We start from the raw sequence: 19,478 nt of genomic DNA, 5'->3' as shown, positions 1-19,478 counted from the left end.
TTGGCTTAGAGATCCCGTTATCCGTTACGTCATTCTGTGCACACAGCTCTGGCTTCCTGTGGCGGAAAGTCTACCAGTCATTTTCACTTCTGTTTAAAATGTTGTGTGAATCTGAATTAAATGCAACTTTATACTACTCTGGATTTATTGAACAGCTAGATAGTTTGCATGTTAAGATTTTTTATGATTTAAAAAACAATTATAATCATAAGATTTGATGCATTGCTGTAAAACAAATATATAGATATATTCCTTTATTGAAAATGTATATTTTCCTATATTAAAATCACCCAACATGATATCAAATAGGTTGAATTAGCTCAACCACAGCAAGCTACTCCTTCAAAATGTATTATGGATACTTTTTTAACATCTGAAAATACTTATGTACATGTATTTATTTATTTATTTATGTATTTATTTATTTATTTATTTATTTATTTATTTATTTATGTATTTATTTCCCCACTTATTGCTCTTATCCTTAGTATACGTATACAGTATCAGTCAAAAGTTTGGACACACCTTCTCATTCAACTACTTTGAAGCATCTAAAATATAAAACATATTCTGGTTTGTTGAGCATTTGTTTGTTTACCACATAATTCCATATGTGATCCTTCATAGTTTGGATGTCTTCAATATTAATCTACAATGTAGAAAAAAATAAAAATAAAGAAAAAACATTGAATGAGAAGGTGTGTCCAAACTTTTGACTGGTGCTGTATGTATTTATATAGCACATTTCAAAACAGTAAAATAGTGCGTGAATCAAGTGAGAGAGAAGAGCAATTACAAATTACAAATTGTAAAGTGGTAAAACAAGGTCAAACAAACAAACAAATATATATATAACATGTATATAAAACAATAAACAAGTATGTATATAACATGTGTATAAAACAATAAACAAGTATGTATATAACATGTATATAAAACAATAAACAAGTATGTATATAACATGTGTATAAAACAATAAACAAGTATGTATATAACATGTGTATAAAACAATAAACAAGTATGTATATAACATGTATATAAAACAATAAACAAGTATGTATATAACATGTGTATAAAACAATAAACAAGTATGTATATAACATGTGTATAAAACAATAAACAAGTAAAACAATAAACAAGTATGTATATAACATGTGTATAAAACAATAAACAAGTATGTATATAACATGTGTATAAAACAATAAACAAGTATGTATATAACATGTATATAAAACAATAAACAAGTATGTATATAATGTATATAAAACAATAAACAAGTATGTATAAAATGTATATAAAACAATAAACAAGTATGTATATAACATGTGTATAAAACAATAAACAAGTATGTATATAACATGTTTATAAAACAATATACAAGTATGTATATAACATGTATACAAAACAATAAACAAGTATGTATATAACATGTATATAAAACAATAAACAAGTATGTATATAACGTGTATAAAACAATAAACAAGTATGTATATAACATGTGTATAAAACAATAAACAAGTATGTATATAAAACATGTGTATAAAACAATAAACAAGTATGTATATAACATGTGTATAAAACAATAAACAAGTATGTATATAACATGTGTATAAAACAATAAACAAGTACAAGTATGTATATAACATGTGTATAAAACAATAAACAAGTATGTATATAACATAAACAAGTATGTATAAAACAATAAACAAGTATGTATATAACATGTATAAAACAATAAACAAGTATGTATATAACATGTATAAAACAATAAACAAGTATGTATATAACATGTATATAAAACAATAAACAAGTATGTATATAACATGTGTATAAAACAATAAACAAGTATGTATATAACATGTGTATAAAACAATAAACAAGTATGTATATAACATGTGTATAAAACAATAAACAAGTATGTATATAACATGTATATAAAACAATAAACAAGTATGTATATAACATGTGTATAAAACAATAAACAAGTATGTATATAACATGTATATAAAACAATAAACAAGTATGTATATAACATGTGTATAAAACAATAAACAAGTATGTATATAACATGTGTATAAAACAATAAACAAGTATGTATATAACATGTGTATAAAACAATAAACAAGTATGTATATAACATGTGTATAAAACAATAAACAAGTATGTATATAACATGTGTATAAAACAATAAACAAGTATGTATATAACATGTGTATAAAACAATAAACAAGTATGTATATAACATGTATATAAAACAATAAACAAGTATGTATATAACATGTGTATAAAACAATAAACAAGTATAAAACATGTATATAAAACAATAAACAAGTATGTATATAACATGTGTATAAAACAATAAAACAATAAACAAGTATGTATATAACATGTGTATAAAACAATAAAAACAATAAACAAGTATGTATATAACATGTGTATAAAACAATAAACAAGTATGTATATAACATGTATATAAAACAATAAACAAGTATGTATATAACATGTATATAAAACAATAAACAAGTATGTATATAACATGTATATAAAACAATAAACAAGTATGTATATAACATGTGTATAAAACAATAAACAAGTATGTATATAACATGTGTATAAAACAATAAACAAGTATGTATATAACATGTGTATAAAACAATAAACAAGTATGTATATAACATGTGTATAAAACAATAAACAAGTATGTATATAACATGTATATAAAACAATAAAAGTATGTATATAACATGTGTATAAAACAATAAACAAGTATGTATATAACATGTATATAAAACAATAAACAAGTATGTATATAACATGTATATAAAACAATAAACAAGTATGTATATAACATGTGTATAAAACAATAAACAAGTATGTATATAACATGTATATAAAACAATAAACAAGTATGTATATAACATGTGTATAAAACAATAAACAAGTATGTATATAACATGTGTATAAAACAATAAACAAGTATGTATATAACATGTGTATAAAACAATAAACAAGTATGTATATAACAATAAAACAATAAACAAGTATGTATATAACATGTGTATAAAGTATGTGCATACAGACTTAAATAACACTGGGACATCATACAAATACCGTCCCAAAATAAGTAAATATATGTTTGCCCTGTTTTTGTCATTTCTTTCCTGTAGCACATCATTTGTATGAAATGTGGCCTGTTTTCATTTGGGTTGTGCCTTGAAACATTGGAAAATAAAGAACTGGGTGGTCATGTGGCGCCCCCTGTAGTCAACCATTCAAACAACAAGGAACATACTGTATTTTTTCTTTTCTTGCAGAATGGATGTACAGTTGAGTTGCTCTGTTTCTGTGAAGCCTCACTGTCTCTCCTGTAAGGCCTGACTCTACACATCCAGCTGTTTGAGCGCAACGCGTGCGTGTGTGTGTGTGTGTGTGTGTGTGTGTGTGTGTGTGTGTGTGTGTGTGTGTGTGTGTGTGTGTGTGTGTTCACAATGTCCGTGTTGTCAGAAACAGCTGGATGCTACTAGCTCCGGCTAAGGAGCAGTAGCCGAGCAGCAGCCTCTGCAGAGCGGGGAAGCCGTCACGTCAACCTGCGTGGTAGGTTACCTCAGTGATTCATCCACATTTAGTCGTTGCATTTACCATCAAGTCATATCTATGGACATGCATTCAGTGCTGGCTACTTGTTCAGACATAACTTGTTGTGTTGTGTCTTGTGTTGTGTGCGCAGTGAGGATGAGGAGCCGCAGTAACTCAGGAGTGAGGCTCGATGGCTACGCCAGGCTGGTCCAAGAGACCATCCTGTGCCACCAGGTGAGTCCAGACATGCATGACAGCATACAGGAGAGAAACAGTAGTAATTTGCCTCTGCACTATACTTTTGCTCTGGCTTATGCTTTAAGATGCTTGTTTAAGAAAGGAGATGCACTTATGACTTCTGGTGACTAGTAGTTCTCTTGAATACCTATGTTGAATACACTTCCTGTAAGTCGCTTTGGATAAAAGCGTCTGCTAAATGACTGTAATGTAATGTAATGTAATGTAACAGCAATACCACAGAGTATAAATGTTCTGTTACAAGTTAAAGTCCTGCATCACTTATGTAAATATACATATGTTTGCATGACAATATACTGAATGTATTAAAATAACTCATTATTAACTATATCATTGGTAGAGGAAGATCACAATGTGCAACACTAAAGCTGTCCAATAAATGTTGTGGAGAAAAAAGTTCAATGTTTGCCACCAAAATAGTGGAGTTAAAGTATAAAGCAACATAAATCATTAAGGAAGTTCATTTACAAATACCTCAAAACTGTACTGGAGTCATTACACTTACTTACTTTCCACCTTTGCAGTTTATTTAATGGAAACTGTCTAGTTTTTTATATTTCTTTTATATCGTTGTCATCAAGTCCTTCATTTTCTCCTGCAGAAATATATTAGGCATGCAGGTGTTCAACCAGGTTGAACCGCACAAAAATAAACAAGGGGTGAGCAAAGTTCAGGCCCTGTAGCAGGCTGAGCACAGGAACACTATGCACCTTTATCTATCAGCACTTCAACAGTCAACAGATATCTAAGTTTAAACGTGTGGCCCAGAGGGATCACAGCTGATGCAAAACAGTGCCAACTTTCCTTACACAGCGTCATTATGCCAGGGTGTAGGGTTGGTTTCAGAGGACGAGGGGCACACAAGGAAGTCTCAGGTTCTTCAAACAAAAACACATTTACTCTCATTGATAGAGAACTCATACTTTGATAAAGTTTTATTTGCTTCCTCTCCTGCCTTATAATTCATTAATGTTCAATGCTAGTATTTCCAGGACAATATAACAATAACACACTGTCAACAGTAAATCATATCATAGATCAAATTATTTAGAAATAACATTTATTTTTACAATCAACACCTTGCAAATGACAAGGTAGTACAAAATGTAAACCATACTTTGGTGTTTCATTTTTACCTCTTTACTTAAGATTTCATTAAACATATTTTCTTTTTCTTTTTACAAAAAGTTCCTAAACACTGGCAACAAGGAAGATAATAATGAGAATAAATATGAAACAAAATTTAAATCATACTCCCTAAACTAAAAAGAAATCTGGTTTGAATTGACATCAAAAACTAGTGGAGTCAGTCAACGTAAAAATAAATTTTGCAACCATTTTGAAAACCGTTTTAAGGTTTAAATAATTTTTCAAGCAAAAATGCTAAACAAGCTTCAGCTTCTCAGATGTGAGGATTTGATGCTTGTCTTCCTCCTGTCCACCCTGTCCTTACTGTTGTGTGTGTGTGTGTGTGTGTGTGTGTGTGTGTGTGTGTGTGTGTGTGTGTGTGTGTGTGTGTGTGTGTGTGTGTGTGTGTGTGTGTGTGTGTGTGTGTGTGTGTCTGTGTGTGTGTGTTTCAGAACCCAGTGACAGGACTTCTGCCTGCCAGTACCCAGAAGAAAGATGCCTGGGTGAGGGATAATGTGTACAGCGTCCTGGCCGTGTGGGGGCTGGGCATGGCCTACCGCAAGAACGCAGACCGCGATGAAGACAAGGCCAAGGCCTACGAGTTGGAGCAGGTGTGTTTGGGACAGAGAGAGGGTTAATGTTCACACCGGTGCCTGTTTGTCCTACCTGTCATGGTGGATTTAATATTTCACAGTAGCTTGTGCTGTGTGCCGCATCACATTTAATTAGTTTACACAAATGTAGAATACATCCCATTATCCAAGACGTCTTATTCTCTAATTGATGTTTCAAACTCAGAACTGAAGGGGAATATAAAGTATGTTAATTGTTACAGATATAACATGGTGAAATAATTAAGTCAGTTCTAAAAGAAGTTAATTAATCCCCTATCATTCTCGATTGAAATAATTAAAATATAACCAATTTGTTGTGTAGGAAATTAAAATAATTGAGCAATAAAAATAGCTGGTTACAACTTCACAAAGTATAATATTTTCATTGTATTTATATATATAGTATTATTACAAATGACATAATTTGGATTTTTGGCTGTTAGGCAGAGTAAGTAAGCAAATTAAAAAAATAAAATGTTCCTGTTTTGAGTTGTTTTATCGATTTTATGATTACCAATAAATAAATACATTTAATACAATGTTTGATTACTCAGTGCTAAAAAATATTTATTGCATTACTTATTTTAATCATCACTTATTTCTGAATGACTAAGGAGCCTTTGAGCGGTGATGCATTCATTTACTGACGTTCACACTGAAGTGCATTTGAACAGTGATGTGACCGCTTAGCTCAGGACAAAAAGTGAACAAACTTTGAACTGAACTGAACCGAGTGATTAGAATCAGCAAAGTGATCTGTGATGTTTTGTCTCTTTTCTACTAAAAACCAAAAAATGATCGGGATCGTGGTGAGGTTTTGTTTGATTTTTTGTAGCTTACTGATGTCGTTGTTTGTCGGCAGAGTGTGGTGAAACTGATGCAGGGACTTCTGCAGTGCATGATGAGACAGGTAAGACACAACGGTTTGCACATTCATACTGATAAGCGCAAATATCTGTCCTGGTTCTTAGAAACCACAACATGTTATCTGGGACAATGCAGTATTTAAACAGACTGTTTTATGTAAACAGCTTCTCCAGCTCTCTGACCACAGTCTTCTACTATCTGCACAGGCACGACCAACTCAGGCGACATCAGCAGTTGGTCAGTAAGAAAAACAAACTAATTATTAGCAATGTGTTGAATTGAAAGCCTGGATTCGGTCACATTGTGTATTGTTTATTATTCTCAATTTACTGGAAAAAAGATGAAGATGCCAATTTTACAGCAGAGTGATACAATACCGCATAGCTCCGGGAACCATAAAGCAAATAGGCTTCATCTTCTGCTGCAGAGATGTCATCATCATCATAAGTAGGCCTAAATTAATTACTGACTGGGAAACAGCAGACAGTGATCAGAAGCCTTTATAATGTTCTAATCATGTAAACAGGGCTGAGAATAATAAGGTAATTAATTTTCATGTCAGCGCTCCATTCTGCATATGATCAATAACAGGATATGGAGTATAAGTGGGATTCTAGTGTGGATGTAACACACTTTTTGGGATTTATTTAACTGTTAATTCATTATTTATTAAGGTTTTCATTTTTGAGACAATGTTTATGCAGGAATATGTATGTTGTGAACCTTTTTGTTATATGTTACCCCCCATCTCTCTCTTCTAATTTCCTTTCTGCTTTCTAACGGCTAAACAACCCCCCAAAATACAACCATTTAGTAGTCTTGACTTTATATGCTAATATCCCTTTTTAGCATCTTCTGGCCGAGACAACGCCATGAATATTTGTGTGTTTGAGGGAATTTAAAAACTCATGTTCATGTGTCTTCAGGTGGCCAAGGTGGAGAAGTTCAAACACACCCAGAGTACAAAGGACTGCTTGCATGCCAAATACGATACTCCCACCTGTGCCACGGTTGTCGGGGACGACCAGTGGGGCCATCTCCAGGTGGATGCCACCTCTATTTACTTGCTGATGCTTGCACAGATGACAGCCTCAGGTACTATTTTCCATTGCCTGTTAAAGTTGATTTTTGGTTTAAATTTTTGTTTTTAAAAATGTTCTGATCTTGTGTAGTATCAAAAAAGACACTGTAGCAAACAGCGATGCCCCACAATGCACCCTCCCTGCTTGATCAGCTTCCCTTTCTAGCTAGCACTGCAGGTCCTCGTACCTAACCATTAGTTCTTCGCTGAGTGTGTCTCGTTATCACGCAGGTCTTCGCATCATCTCAAACCTGGATGAGGTGGCGTTCATCCAAAACTTGGTCTTCTACATAGAGGCTGCTTACAAAGTGGCGGTGAGTAACATTTTCAGAGGTTTTGGGTGTTTGGTTTTAAGAAAGCAAGAGGTAAAGCTGGCACACAGTTGACTGAAAACAGAGACAATCAGAGTAAATGCTAATTTAAATAAATTGCTTCAGCAGCGCCCCTCCAGCATAAATGGCCTTGAGTGATGTCGGTGTGGGTTAAGGCTGAGGATATGAGCATGAACAAAGTCTGGATGTGGCGTTAGAAAGAAGTGAGCTTACAGTAGCCTGCTCTTCATCCCAGCCACTAGTGTCACACACCTCCCACTTAACCTACGGTGGTCGAGTTGAATTCTGGGTAATGTGGGTGCACAGATTTGGCAAGGAAGCAGAATCACAAAAAAGTCCATGATTCTGTTGGATCAACTCTCCTTAGTGAATCTGATCCGTTATAATAGTGCAATGCTTAATTGGTGGAGCACTACAGTGCAGAAAAATGGGGAGAGTTTAGAGAAGAAGAAAAAATGATGTCTTCACTTTTTTCCCCCCCTGTAGGATTATGGGATGTGGGAGCGAGGTGACAAGACCAACCAGGGCATCCCCGAGCTCAATGGCAGCTCTGTAGGAATTGCTAAGGTACAGGTTATTACTGTCAGCATTTATGATATACTGTACATAAAGACCAAATAAGAAAGGTGTTTGCTAAAATGTTTATTGGCTCATAGATGTGTGTGTCTGTGATGGTTTGCAGGCAGCCCTGGAGGCCATAGATGAGCTGGATCTTTTCGGTGCCCATGGGGGGCCGAAGTCCGTTATCCACGTTCTGCCTGATGAAGTGGAACATTGTCAGGTACCGTCGGCTTGGCCTCTCAGCCACCTCGGCATCGTCTCTCCTCATCTTTTCCCCTGCTGAGCATCTCTTTCGTGTTTCCCCTCAGTCCATCCTGTGCTCCATGCTGCCAAGAGCTTCAACGTCAAAGGAGATAGATGCCGGTCTGCTGTCTGTCATTTCCTACCCTGCTTTTGCTGTCGAGGATGCTGACCTGGTGGCCATCACTAAGTCGGAAATCATAAGCAAACTGCAGGTGAGGTCTGAGGAGCAAGACATGACACACTCTGCACAGCAACACTGCAACAATTCAGTGTTTTACCCTCTACTCTTTTTCAATGTACATGTAAGTCAGTTAGCATGCTGACATTTCCACTCTTTGGTGTAATTACAGGGTCGCTATGGCTGCTGCCGCTTCATCAGGGATGGATATCGTTGTCCTAAAGAGGTAAGATGTTCATCTAAATGCTGGGATTTACAATGTATTTAACTGCTGTAGGATCCATGCAGCAGGGACAGAATAATTGTGTTAATATGTATATGTATAATCTGAGCTGGAAGGTTCTACTGTATGTTTTCTCACTAGGACCCGTCTCGGCTGCACTACGATCCCGCAGAGCTCAAGCTGTTTGAGAATATCGAGTGCGAGTGGCCCGTGTTCTGGACTTATCTCATCCTGGACGGTATCTTTGCTGGAGATCAAGTGCAGGTAATACAGCCAAACACACTGGTCCAGTTTCTACTGTACTCAGACAGTCGTAGAGTCACTATGAATGTCTTCTCCTGTAGATGTAATAGTAAACTAATGACTGTGGCCCTTGAACAGGTGGAGGAGTACCGTGAGGCACTGGAGGGCATTTTGATCAGAGGGAAGAACGGCATCAAGCTGTTGCCTGAACTTTATGCTGTGCCTAGTGACAAGGTAACCCCCTTCCTTTGGACAAGTATGGCAGATGGACCTTTATTATAGTCTCATTCTAGTTGCATTTTCTACATACCAGTCTAAAGTCATGAATGATATGAGATTAACTGTTTCATTTAGATGACAGGACTGGTCTTTGAAAACCTTTGTTTTTTCATGAATATAAGTTGGATATACAATATTCAGTTGCATTGGATTTTTGTTAGTGTCAAAAAAGCTTGACATGAATATTGGCAGTAAAATGAGCAGACCAGACTACTATGAAGATGTGTCGGCCTTAAATACTGAACCTACTGTAAATGAAATGACAAAAACAAAATTAACAAAATTTAGCTCATATTGATATCTGTTATGGATCTTGATTTATTTTATTCTTGTTGACAAAAAAGTTTTAACGTATTCTTTATTGTTTATTGCCTCAAACAGGTGGAGGAGGAGTACAGCAATCCCCACTCAGTGGACAGGGTGGCCATGGGGCAGCTGCCGCACATGTGGGGACAGTCGCTCTACATCTTGAGCTGTCTTCTGGCCGAGGTATTCACAGGGCCTCTTGAACACCACCCATGTTGGCTTTCATCACTTTGCAGTTGTCTGGAAAATATATATATTTTTAAATTGTTAATGAAGAAGAAATGCACTTTTACAAGATGTCTACAGTAGACATTAGAGCCATTCAAACTAAATCTCTTAAATTAACATAAAAATACAGATAGATCTGTAATAACGTCTCTCTTTTTCTTTATGTTTTAAGGGTTTTTTAGCACCAGGAGAGATAGATCCCCTCAACAGGAGATTCTCTACAAACTTCAAACCAGATGTTGTGGTACAAGGTTGGTGATGATCATAAGTTTGAATGAAATGTCAGCCCAGAAGTTGGATAAAAAAAATGGTTAAAGCCCAGAAGAAATGAAAAATAAGATTCAGAAAGTAAGAAAGAAGAAATAATTAACACTCCATCGTCCAGACTCACTCATTGTTTTGTTGTACTGATTGGTTTATATACAATTTCCTGATCATAATTATTTTTTTTTGATACGTGTGTGTCAGTTTGTGTTCTAGCAGAGTCCGAGGAAATCCAGGATTTGCTAAGGGATCATGGGATCGTGGTCCAGACGATGTCAGAAGTTCTGCCTATCAGGGTCATGCCAGCCCGCATCCTCAGCCATGTCTATGTCAGACTGGGTAAACGAGCACCAAGCGCTGCTTTCTTTAGTGTGCATGTGCGTGTTTGTGTAATAATAACAGCAACATTGTGTCGTTGCCGCAGGGAACTGCAAGAAGCTGAATTTGAGCGGGAGGCCCTACAGACACATCGGAGTTCTTGGAACATCCAAATTCTACGAGATCAGAAATCGCTCATATATTTTCGCCCCACAGGTAAAACTGGCTTGAGATGTTGCATTGTTCATAATCACGGCATCGAAGTGGTAGTAATTACTACGACTGATAAATACTTGTTCTGTTTCTCTCTTTCCTGACCTCCAGTTTCTGGATCAGCACCATTTCTACCTGGCACTGGACAACCAGATGATTGTGGAGATGTTACGAACAGAGCTGGCCTATCTCTCCTCTTGCTGGAGGATGACAGGGCGGCCCACGCTCACTTTTCCTATCACCCGCAGCATGATGGGTAATGTGGCTCTTAACCCAAAGCAAACCAGTCTCACAGATTAGGGTTTCAGTGTTTTTGGAAATTTTGATGCGTGAAATCTTTACGCATTTGATTTGCATTCCAGCACCCTGTAGATATCTCAATCAAACGTGATTGGGTAAACAGAGCCAATATAAAGGTGGAACAAGGAATAATCTGGCCAAAAAGGTCCAGGTAACATCCCATATTGCTATTTTGTCAATTTACTTCACTGCGCTTCAGAGCATTTGTTTACTTTTTATCGCCAGTTGAAGATGGAGATGCGATTGATCCGTGTATCCTAGCAACCCTCAGGAAGCTACAGGATGGCTATTTTGCTGGAGCGAGGTCTGTTAACATTTGTGACACGGGACGTCATACTGTTAGTGTGTTGAAATGTCTGTCACATGACTGTGTGGATGTTATCACAGGGTGCAGATGTCAGATCTTTCCAGTGTCCAGACCACTTCGTTCCACACTCAGCTCAGCTTCCTGGACCAAGATAACGATGATGGCTTACTCGAGGATGAGGATGAGGAGGATGATGACGAATATGGACAGGAATTTAACAACTTTGGGCCCTTAGGTATTTGCTGATGAAGCTTGTGTTCCTTTAAGACATACTCGATTGACCTACAAGTAATTAATTGTATGTTGTTGTTGTTATTTTAACTCCAGAGGGCTCAAAAGACATGTTTGACCAGTACCTCACCCAGATTCTCCATAGCACCACCACCAAGTGCCATCTTCCTCCCATCCAGAGGGGGCAGCACCACGTCTTCAGTGCTGAACACACCACCAGAGACATCCTGTCTTTCATGGCCCAAGTCCAGGGCCTGAACATCCCCAGTGAGTTATTAGGAATCAGATGACAAGTTGTGGTAGAAAATAATTTGGCTTAGGCCATATCGATGGGGAAATGAAAGGAAAAAAGTTTGTTATGCAACTTTTATTCTCTTCCTCCTGTAGAATAATATAAATATTGACTGACACTAGCCCATAATTCAATGCAGCCACAAAAAGTGTGATTTCAGGGGCACAATACGATTGTTGGAACCACTTACTGAACTTGTTCTTTCCCTCCTGCCAACTCTAAATTTAATCTGATTCTCAATACAACAAAGTAAAAGCCTATTGCATTGAAGTTGTTAACTGGGTTAGATATCTCTTAGTGGTACAATATACCACCTTATTACTTTAAACTAGATAAACAGGAAATTAAAATGAATTGGCCTAACCTCAAAAGCTCTCCTCCTTCTCACATTGTTTTGAATTTGTGTATTTCAGAGTCTTCCATGTATCTACCTCTGACTCCTGTCAAGAACAAACGCCGCAAAGCTCTCAACTTACTTGAAGTTCCTCCTCATCCTCAGCCTGGCCCAAACGTAAAGCAGCACAAGGTAGGCGCAGCAGAAGCTTGTTTTTCTTGTGAGGTCGGTATTGCTCTTAAGTATATTTATTCTTATGCTGGCATCCCTCTCAAGTCCCACAGTGCTGCTGAACTGCACCTGCCCCGAGACTCCCAGGGCAACACAGACTTTGCAGTGTTGGTGAGGCAGCTGAGAGAGTGTCCGACTCTGCAGGACCAGGCAGACATACTCTACATCCTTTACGCCATGAAGTATGGACATAGAGACAGCTACGCACACGAAGAGATTATTTTCAGCTTTGACACCCTAATAAGTTAACAGTTTTTTGTTTTATAATGATCCATCCTGTGTTTTTCTCTCGATAACCAGAGGAGCTGATTGGCTGGTGGAGTTGTCTGGTCCCGGGCAGGGCGGGGTCAGCGTGCGTTCCCTGCTGGAGGAGCTCTATGTTCAAGCTGGAGCCTGCAAAGAGTGGGGACTCATCAGATACATCTCAGGGATATTACGCAAGAGAGTGGAGGTCCTCGCTGAGGTCAGTGGGAAGTCTTAGTTTATTTTCTATCACAGCGGACGACGGGTGGCTTAGCAGTTATATAGAGAATAGTTCTTTGTCAGCAACAAACAGTTGGCCCTGAATAAGCCTAAAATTCTAGGCCTGATACAAAACTGACCTTTGGACCCCACTCAGGACTTGAGAGGAGCCCTGGAGATCCTTTCTTGGCACTCTTGTCTGCGATGTCACCCAGAAGGGCTTGAAATGACATTTCGAAGCTTCTTTTGAAAGTTTTCTTCTATCTGTAGCAGCAGACTCACATTATTTATTTATAGATGCCAAGCAAGTTTAACACATTAGATTTGATTAATTGTTTACTTTTGAATGGTTCTTGTCAGCTGACATCATGAGGATGGTAAAGATTCAGTAAATTAAAAGCTTTACAGAGTTCAATACAAAATATAAAGCCTCTCAAACTATTTAAAAAAGTAGCAAAACAAGTTGCCTATAACTCAACTACACATAATAATTTGAATCATGATTGAAAAGTGAGTTCAATACATAAAGAGCAATACCACAAAGAAAAATGTTCTGACTTCTGTCTGATTCTACTGCCGCTATAGTGATCATCTTCTCTCCTTGACAAAACAGAAAACTGACACACATTCATTCATATCTAAACTGCCTTTGTAGAACCGTCCTGATCTAAACATCAACAGTATGAATGAACATGCATATACAATTCATGGTGGAGTCAATATCAAACCATGGTCTGTCATCTCAATCAATCATTGGAAAAACAAAACCTCCACTTCATGTATCAACATTAAGAAAAGGCTCTAACACCATCTATTGGCCATGAGAAAAACAGCACCATAACATACGGAATCAGTATCAGTAGGTTTTTACATAAAAGGAAATTGCCTTGGGTTTTTAGTGCCCAATATGAAAAAAGATTTTAAAATATGAAAACTAGATCTGTTTTTAAAGTGAAAAGAGCTGCACAGTGTTCCAAACAAAGATTGACTTGTACTTGCCATGATGAAGGGACTCTGAAGAACACTTTAACACCTGCTGAATAACTTGTTCAAAAAGAGCTCCTCTACAGAATCAGTAAATTAGGAGATCATTTTAATGATTTTATGATAATAAAACCTGCATTTGTCTACTCCTCAGGCCTGCACGGATCTGATTTCCCATCACAAGCAGCTGACTGTAGGCTTACCTCCTGAACCCAGGGAAAGAGTCATCACAGTGTAAGCTGGTGTGGCCGAAGAGATTTTGTGCTTACGTTAAGGGTTTGTTAATTTAAATACCACATAATAAACCAACTCTTCCTCCTCACTCTTTCCTTTTAGTCCACTTCCTCCCGAGGAGTTGAACACTCTCATCTACGAAGCCAGTGGTCAGGACATCAGTGTAGCTGTACTCACACAGGTAACTCTATAAACTTTTGGGCTGCCACAGGACTTTTTTTTCAGACGCTACAGCTGCGTGTGTTTGTCATTTAGGAAATCATGGTCTATCTAGCCATGTACGTGCGCTCCCAGCCTGCTCTGTTCGGGGACATGCTGCGCCTCAGGATAGGACTCATCATGCAAGTGATGGCCACTGAGCTGGCTCGCAGTCTGCACTGCTCTGGTAGGAGAACCAAGCACCAAACACTGTGTACAGACATAAACGACCCTGCACGGTTTTAAAAAATCTAAATAAACTGTGTATCCTCTTTGTAGGGGAAGAGGCGTCTGAGAGTTTGATGAGCCTGAGTCCTTTTGGCATGAAAAACCTGCTGCATCATATCCTCAGTGGCAAAGAGTTTGGGGTGGAGAGGAGCAGTGAGTTTCTCCTGTTTCCTCTTTACAGTACATTCAAATGTGTTCATTTATGGTGTACCCTTAATTTTCATTGAGAAAGTTTAGAGAGGAAATTAGGCAATGAAAGAAGTCAGAATGAGCCAAAATCAACTAGAGCTGACAAATAGCTATAAGCGATTGTAGCTGAAGCAGCTGTTGTTAAATTGAATGACTGAATTTTTAGCCATGCAGCATCCTGGTCTGTCTGTTATCCACCACTTTAGTCCAGACTGAATTGTCTTGACAACTATTAGATGGATTGCCATGACATTGGGTACTGACATTCATGGTCCCTAGAGGATAAATACTGCTGACTTTGGTGATCCTCTGACTTTCACTCTAGCATGGCCACTAGGTCAAAATTTCACTTTGTCCAATACTGTAGGAAGTGATCAAATAACTGCAGAACCAAAGATTTCTATCAACTTCAGCTTTAATTTCTATTTAAATCAAATCAGAAAATGATAGCAATTGTTAAACTAGGATGTTGACTATGGTAAACAACATACTGGCTAATCATCCACATGCTAGCATTATCTTTTAGTATTTGTTTGTATTAGCATTGAGCTCAAAGCGCCTCACAGAGCCACTTGCATCGTAGTTGGCCAGTTCAGATATGGTCAGCAAATCAGAGGTCTGGAACCGGGCTATAGAGTAATTATCCAATGGCCTTTTTTTGTTTTGTTTTTGTCTCTGTTCATCAGTGCGCCCAATCCAGTCAACAGCCACGAGTCCTGCCATCTCCATCCATGAACTCGGCCACACTGGAGCCACCAAGACTGAACGCACAGGAATACACAAGCTGAAGAGTGAGATTAAACAGGTGGGAATACAAATTCAAATAAATATACAACAGGATAATAATCAGTGTGTATTTGTGCATATATGCTGTGAGATGGGCTTCATGTGCTTTGATCTATCTATCTATCTACCTCCCTATCTATCTATCTATCTATCTATCTATCTATCTATCTATCTATCTATCTATCTATCTATCTATCTATCTATCTATCTATCTATCTGAATAGAATAACAGTGTTCTTGCTTTTGGTTTCAGCTGGATGACTCTCGGCCTCTCAGTGTGGGTTGAGTTTGATCATATTTAGCATGTTTCTAACGTCAGCCTTACGTCATACACCTCGCTGGCTCTTAACATTTGTTCATCAGCCAAATTTCCCTCCATAGCTGGAACGACTTTCACTTCATCACATATCAGTAGGCGATTAAGATTTGCTAGTCCTACCACACAGTATTGGTTTCTGTCAAAAATTCGGCATGTAGTGGCAGCATTTGTCCAATAGTCTTTCTTGTAATCAGTAGTAAAGTAATTTAGCCTCCAAGAATCTTTCTCCCTAGTTGCACGAGTTGAATTAGACTTTTCCCTCTACAGATCAGACATCTGCCGAGGGCTGCAGTATCATCATGTGTATCGTATGAGAACCATGTGAACCATCTCAAACTCTTCTCTGTCATCCATACCTATGTGTAGATCTTCAGCGGCAGTCTTTCCATGAGTAGCAATGTCACATCTCCTCGCTCCACGGTAAACCATTTCACCTCATCTGCTTCCTATTACCTTAGTTTGTCCTCCATAGGGTTGCCGTAGTTTTGTACTTCATAATTTCTGTAGACGACAAAGGATTTTATGTCCCTCTGCATTTAAGGATAAGGCTGGCATTGTTTTTTGTTTATTAGATCAATTATTGATAACATGAAAAAAATAAAAATAACACCAGCCTCGTCCTTTCACATGTTGAAGTGTATTGCAAAGTTAGCTTGAGCTGATATTAATATGCATGAATGATTGCATGGACTTTATAACTATAAGGGCTAAGAGTATAATGTTGTGTGTTTGTCACCGTATACTTAAACCTTATTTACATGTATTTGTTATTGTGTGACACACCTGCATATGCTATCACTCTTGTCAGTACACTGCTTCTTTTAAAAACGCTCTCCACCGTATACCTGATGATGCAGGACGGCCGATTCATTTCAGACTTATGAATAGTAATCATTCCCTGACACGACGTTATTGGTCCTGTTGTACTGTGGGTAATGTAGGCACCAGGTTTTTTTACTAGAAGGCGAATGTGTGGAACTAAGGAGAGAATATTTTGTTGATTAATTGACCCCTTTTAACTGTCCATTGTGAGAATGTTATAGGACTACAAAGCTAATATTTTAAGAATCTTCTGAAACCAGGATAACTGCATTATATTTTACATGAAATATATTTGTCCAAAGTGATAATTTCTTAAGAAATGATTTGTAAAAAACGTGCTAAACTGAGTGGGGAAAAACTGTTCATCCTGTGGTGAAAAGCCTGTGTGGAACAGACAATACTGACAAGTGTAATGGTGTGTATAAGATATGTGTTTAAAGTACATGGAGATAAGGTATAAAATCAGTAAAATGCTCCATTGAATACTTGTAAAAGTAAATTCCTGTTCTCTCACCACAGCGCTGTAGCAGCCCCTCCACCCCCAGTGGGATCCTGTCCCCAGTGGGCCCCGGTCCAGGAGATGGACAGCTGCACTGGGAGGACAGGCAAGGCCAGTGGCTGAGGAGACGCAGGCTGGATGGAGCTATCAACAGAGCACCAGTGGGTTTCTACCAGAAGGTCTGGAAGATCCTGCAGAAGTGCCACGGCCTGTCCATCGATGGCTACGTGTTGCCCTCCTCTACCACCAGAGAGGTAGCGTCTCACAGACTGAAGCTGGATTTAGGACTTCATGTGTGTGGTTGTATTTAACTCTGTTCTTTCTGTAGATGACAGAGGGAGAGATCAAGTTTGCAGTGCAGGTGGAGTCCGTCCTGAACCACGTCCCTCAACCAGAGTACCGGCAGCTGCTCGTGGAGACTGTGATGGTTCTGAGCCTGGTAGCTGAGGTGGACGTGGACAGCATTGGTGGCATTATACACGTGGAACGCATCCTGCATCTGGCCAATGACCTCTTCCTCAATGACCAGGTACAGAGATAGCTGATGGCAAGAGGCACATTTGAGTTTGAAGGGATTGTCATTGTCATGTTTTCTGCTTCTGCTTCCCCAGAAATCCCACAGTGCCAGTGATTATTTCCTTGAGAAGGACCCAGCGACCGGAATCTGCAACTTCTTCTACGACAGCGCCCCCAGTGGCAGCTTCGGCACCATGACCTACCTGTCCAAGGCTGCCATCACTTATGTCCAGGACTTCCTGCCGAGCTCCAGCTGCCAGATGCAGTGAAAAAAAGCAGACTGAGCACCTGAAGAGACATGTTTTATAAGTAAAGGATTGTCTGGCCAAAGGCAGCAAAGCTTCTCATTATCAATTCATACAATTCATGTGGTGCTTGTGAGTATTTACTCTTCAATAAACTCTGTAGCACTGACGTAACATCATGGTGTTGGCAGCCGATTTCAAATCACTATAAAACTATTTAGTCTGAACTGTGAACTTATTTATTTCTTAAAACATGCAGCTCTGAATGTGTGTTTACAGGACATACTAACATGCATTGTATGTAAATCTAAATTTGCTATATAATATATTAGCACATCTCTCTCTCTTGGTGTTGTGTGTGAGAATATTATATTAACAGTAAGCTATATTTTAATCAAATGTGTCAAAGGTTATAATGCTACAGAGCGTTTGTAGTTTTATTTTCTGCTTTCTCTATTACTTTTTTGTTTATTTGTATTTAGTAATATAATAATGTATTGCTCTACTGTAATGGAAGATCTTAAACATGCATTCAAAATAATAGTTGTATATCTAATAAAAAAGTGTTGAAGATACATAAACTTGCATTAGCTGTTGTATCAATATAAACCTGTATGGGAACAAGAATCATTGTTTACCTTAAATGCCAAGATGTTTTTGTCCTTGTGTATGGGTTATGTGTTTTTGTGGAAATGAATGAAAATGAATCCATCTGTCTGCTGTCTGCTTATCTTAGTGTCACTCCCAAAGTTTTGCTACTGATACGACCAGGCACATTTTGCATGTACCTCAACATGTTGATAGTTTGTTTATCTACGTACAGTAAAGATAAGTTTATTTCAGGTATGTTGGGATAGAGGTTTGTTTAAATGCTGGTACTTAATGTTTTATATGTATATACATAGTGCATGATGTATACGTAAATGATGAAATGGCAGTGCAGCCAGATATGGATAAAAGGAAAAAAAAAAGTTATCTTCCATCCAAGTGCTTTGATTTTAAAACAAAACAGCAGGAAACAATAAATGCTGATATATTTTAATACTAACTTCAAAAAATCATTATATTCATTATACATGTTCATGCAATAATAAAATCACTTGACTAACGATGGTAACCTATCATTTTTTTGTTTACTGCCACATATCGGTCTTTCAGATGGTTAACATGGGTGCTGCATTTGTGGCAGTTTATTGGAGTTCCTGTCACTTTCAGGCTCTTATAGTGATATGTATAAGTCTGTTTGCTTCCACAGCAACATTGGATGAATAAACACACGTTTACCTTCGTTTTCACATGAAATTATGTTTGAAGTGAAAATTGTGGGAATGGGAAGAGGTTTCAGTATTTTGTTTTTTCCCCAAAATATTTTAAAGAAGGTCAATTTTA

General features: G+C 37.6%; 1 protein-coding gene across 1 annotated transcript; it reads left to right on the top strand.

Moving 5' to 3' along the window:
* Positions 1 to 3,327: 3,327 nt before the first annotated feature.
* On the top strand, positions 3,328 to 19,189 carry phka2 (phosphorylase kinase, alpha 2 (liver)). The gene is made up of 32 exons (XM_054615103.1): positions 3,328 to 3,594; positions 3,728 to 3,810; positions 5,415 to 5,573; positions 6,439 to 6,486; positions 7,370 to 7,538; positions 7,756 to 7,838; positions 8,343 to 8,423; positions 8,539 to 8,637; positions 8,726 to 8,872; positions 9,011 to 9,064; positions 9,203 to 9,325; positions 9,443 to 9,538; positions 9,965 to 10,072; positions 10,290 to 10,368; positions 10,586 to 10,720; positions 10,806 to 10,915; positions 11,024 to 11,168; positions 11,438 to 11,516; positions 11,600 to 11,754; positions 11,847 to 12,017; positions 12,456 to 12,568; positions 12,653 to 12,789; positions 12,908 to 13,070; positions 14,208 to 14,287; positions 14,390 to 14,468; positions 14,543 to 14,672; positions 14,765 to 14,866; positions 15,589 to 15,707; positions 16,374 to 16,427; positions 17,349 to 17,582; positions 17,657 to 17,857; positions 17,940 to 19,189. The coding sequence occupies exons 2-32, from the start codon at positions 3,733 to 3,735 to the stop codon at positions 18,111 to 18,113; spliced, it is 3,705 nt and encodes a 1,234-aa protein (XP_054471078.1). The 5' UTR covers positions 3,328 to 3,594; positions 3,728 to 3,732; the 3' UTR covers positions 18,114 to 19,189.
* The last annotated feature ends 289 nt before the right edge of the window (positions 19,190 to 19,478 follow it).

This window comes from Anoplopoma fimbria, chromosome 2, assembly GCF_027596085.1.
Source record: "Anoplopoma fimbria isolate UVic2021 breed Golden Eagle Sablefish chromosome 2, Afim_UVic_2022, whole genome shotgun sequence".
Taxonomy (NCBI): Eukaryota; Metazoa; Chordata; class Actinopteri; order Perciformes; family Anoplopomatidae; genus Anoplopoma; species Anoplopoma fimbria.
This window is presented reverse-complemented; position numbering and strand designations above follow the sequence as displayed.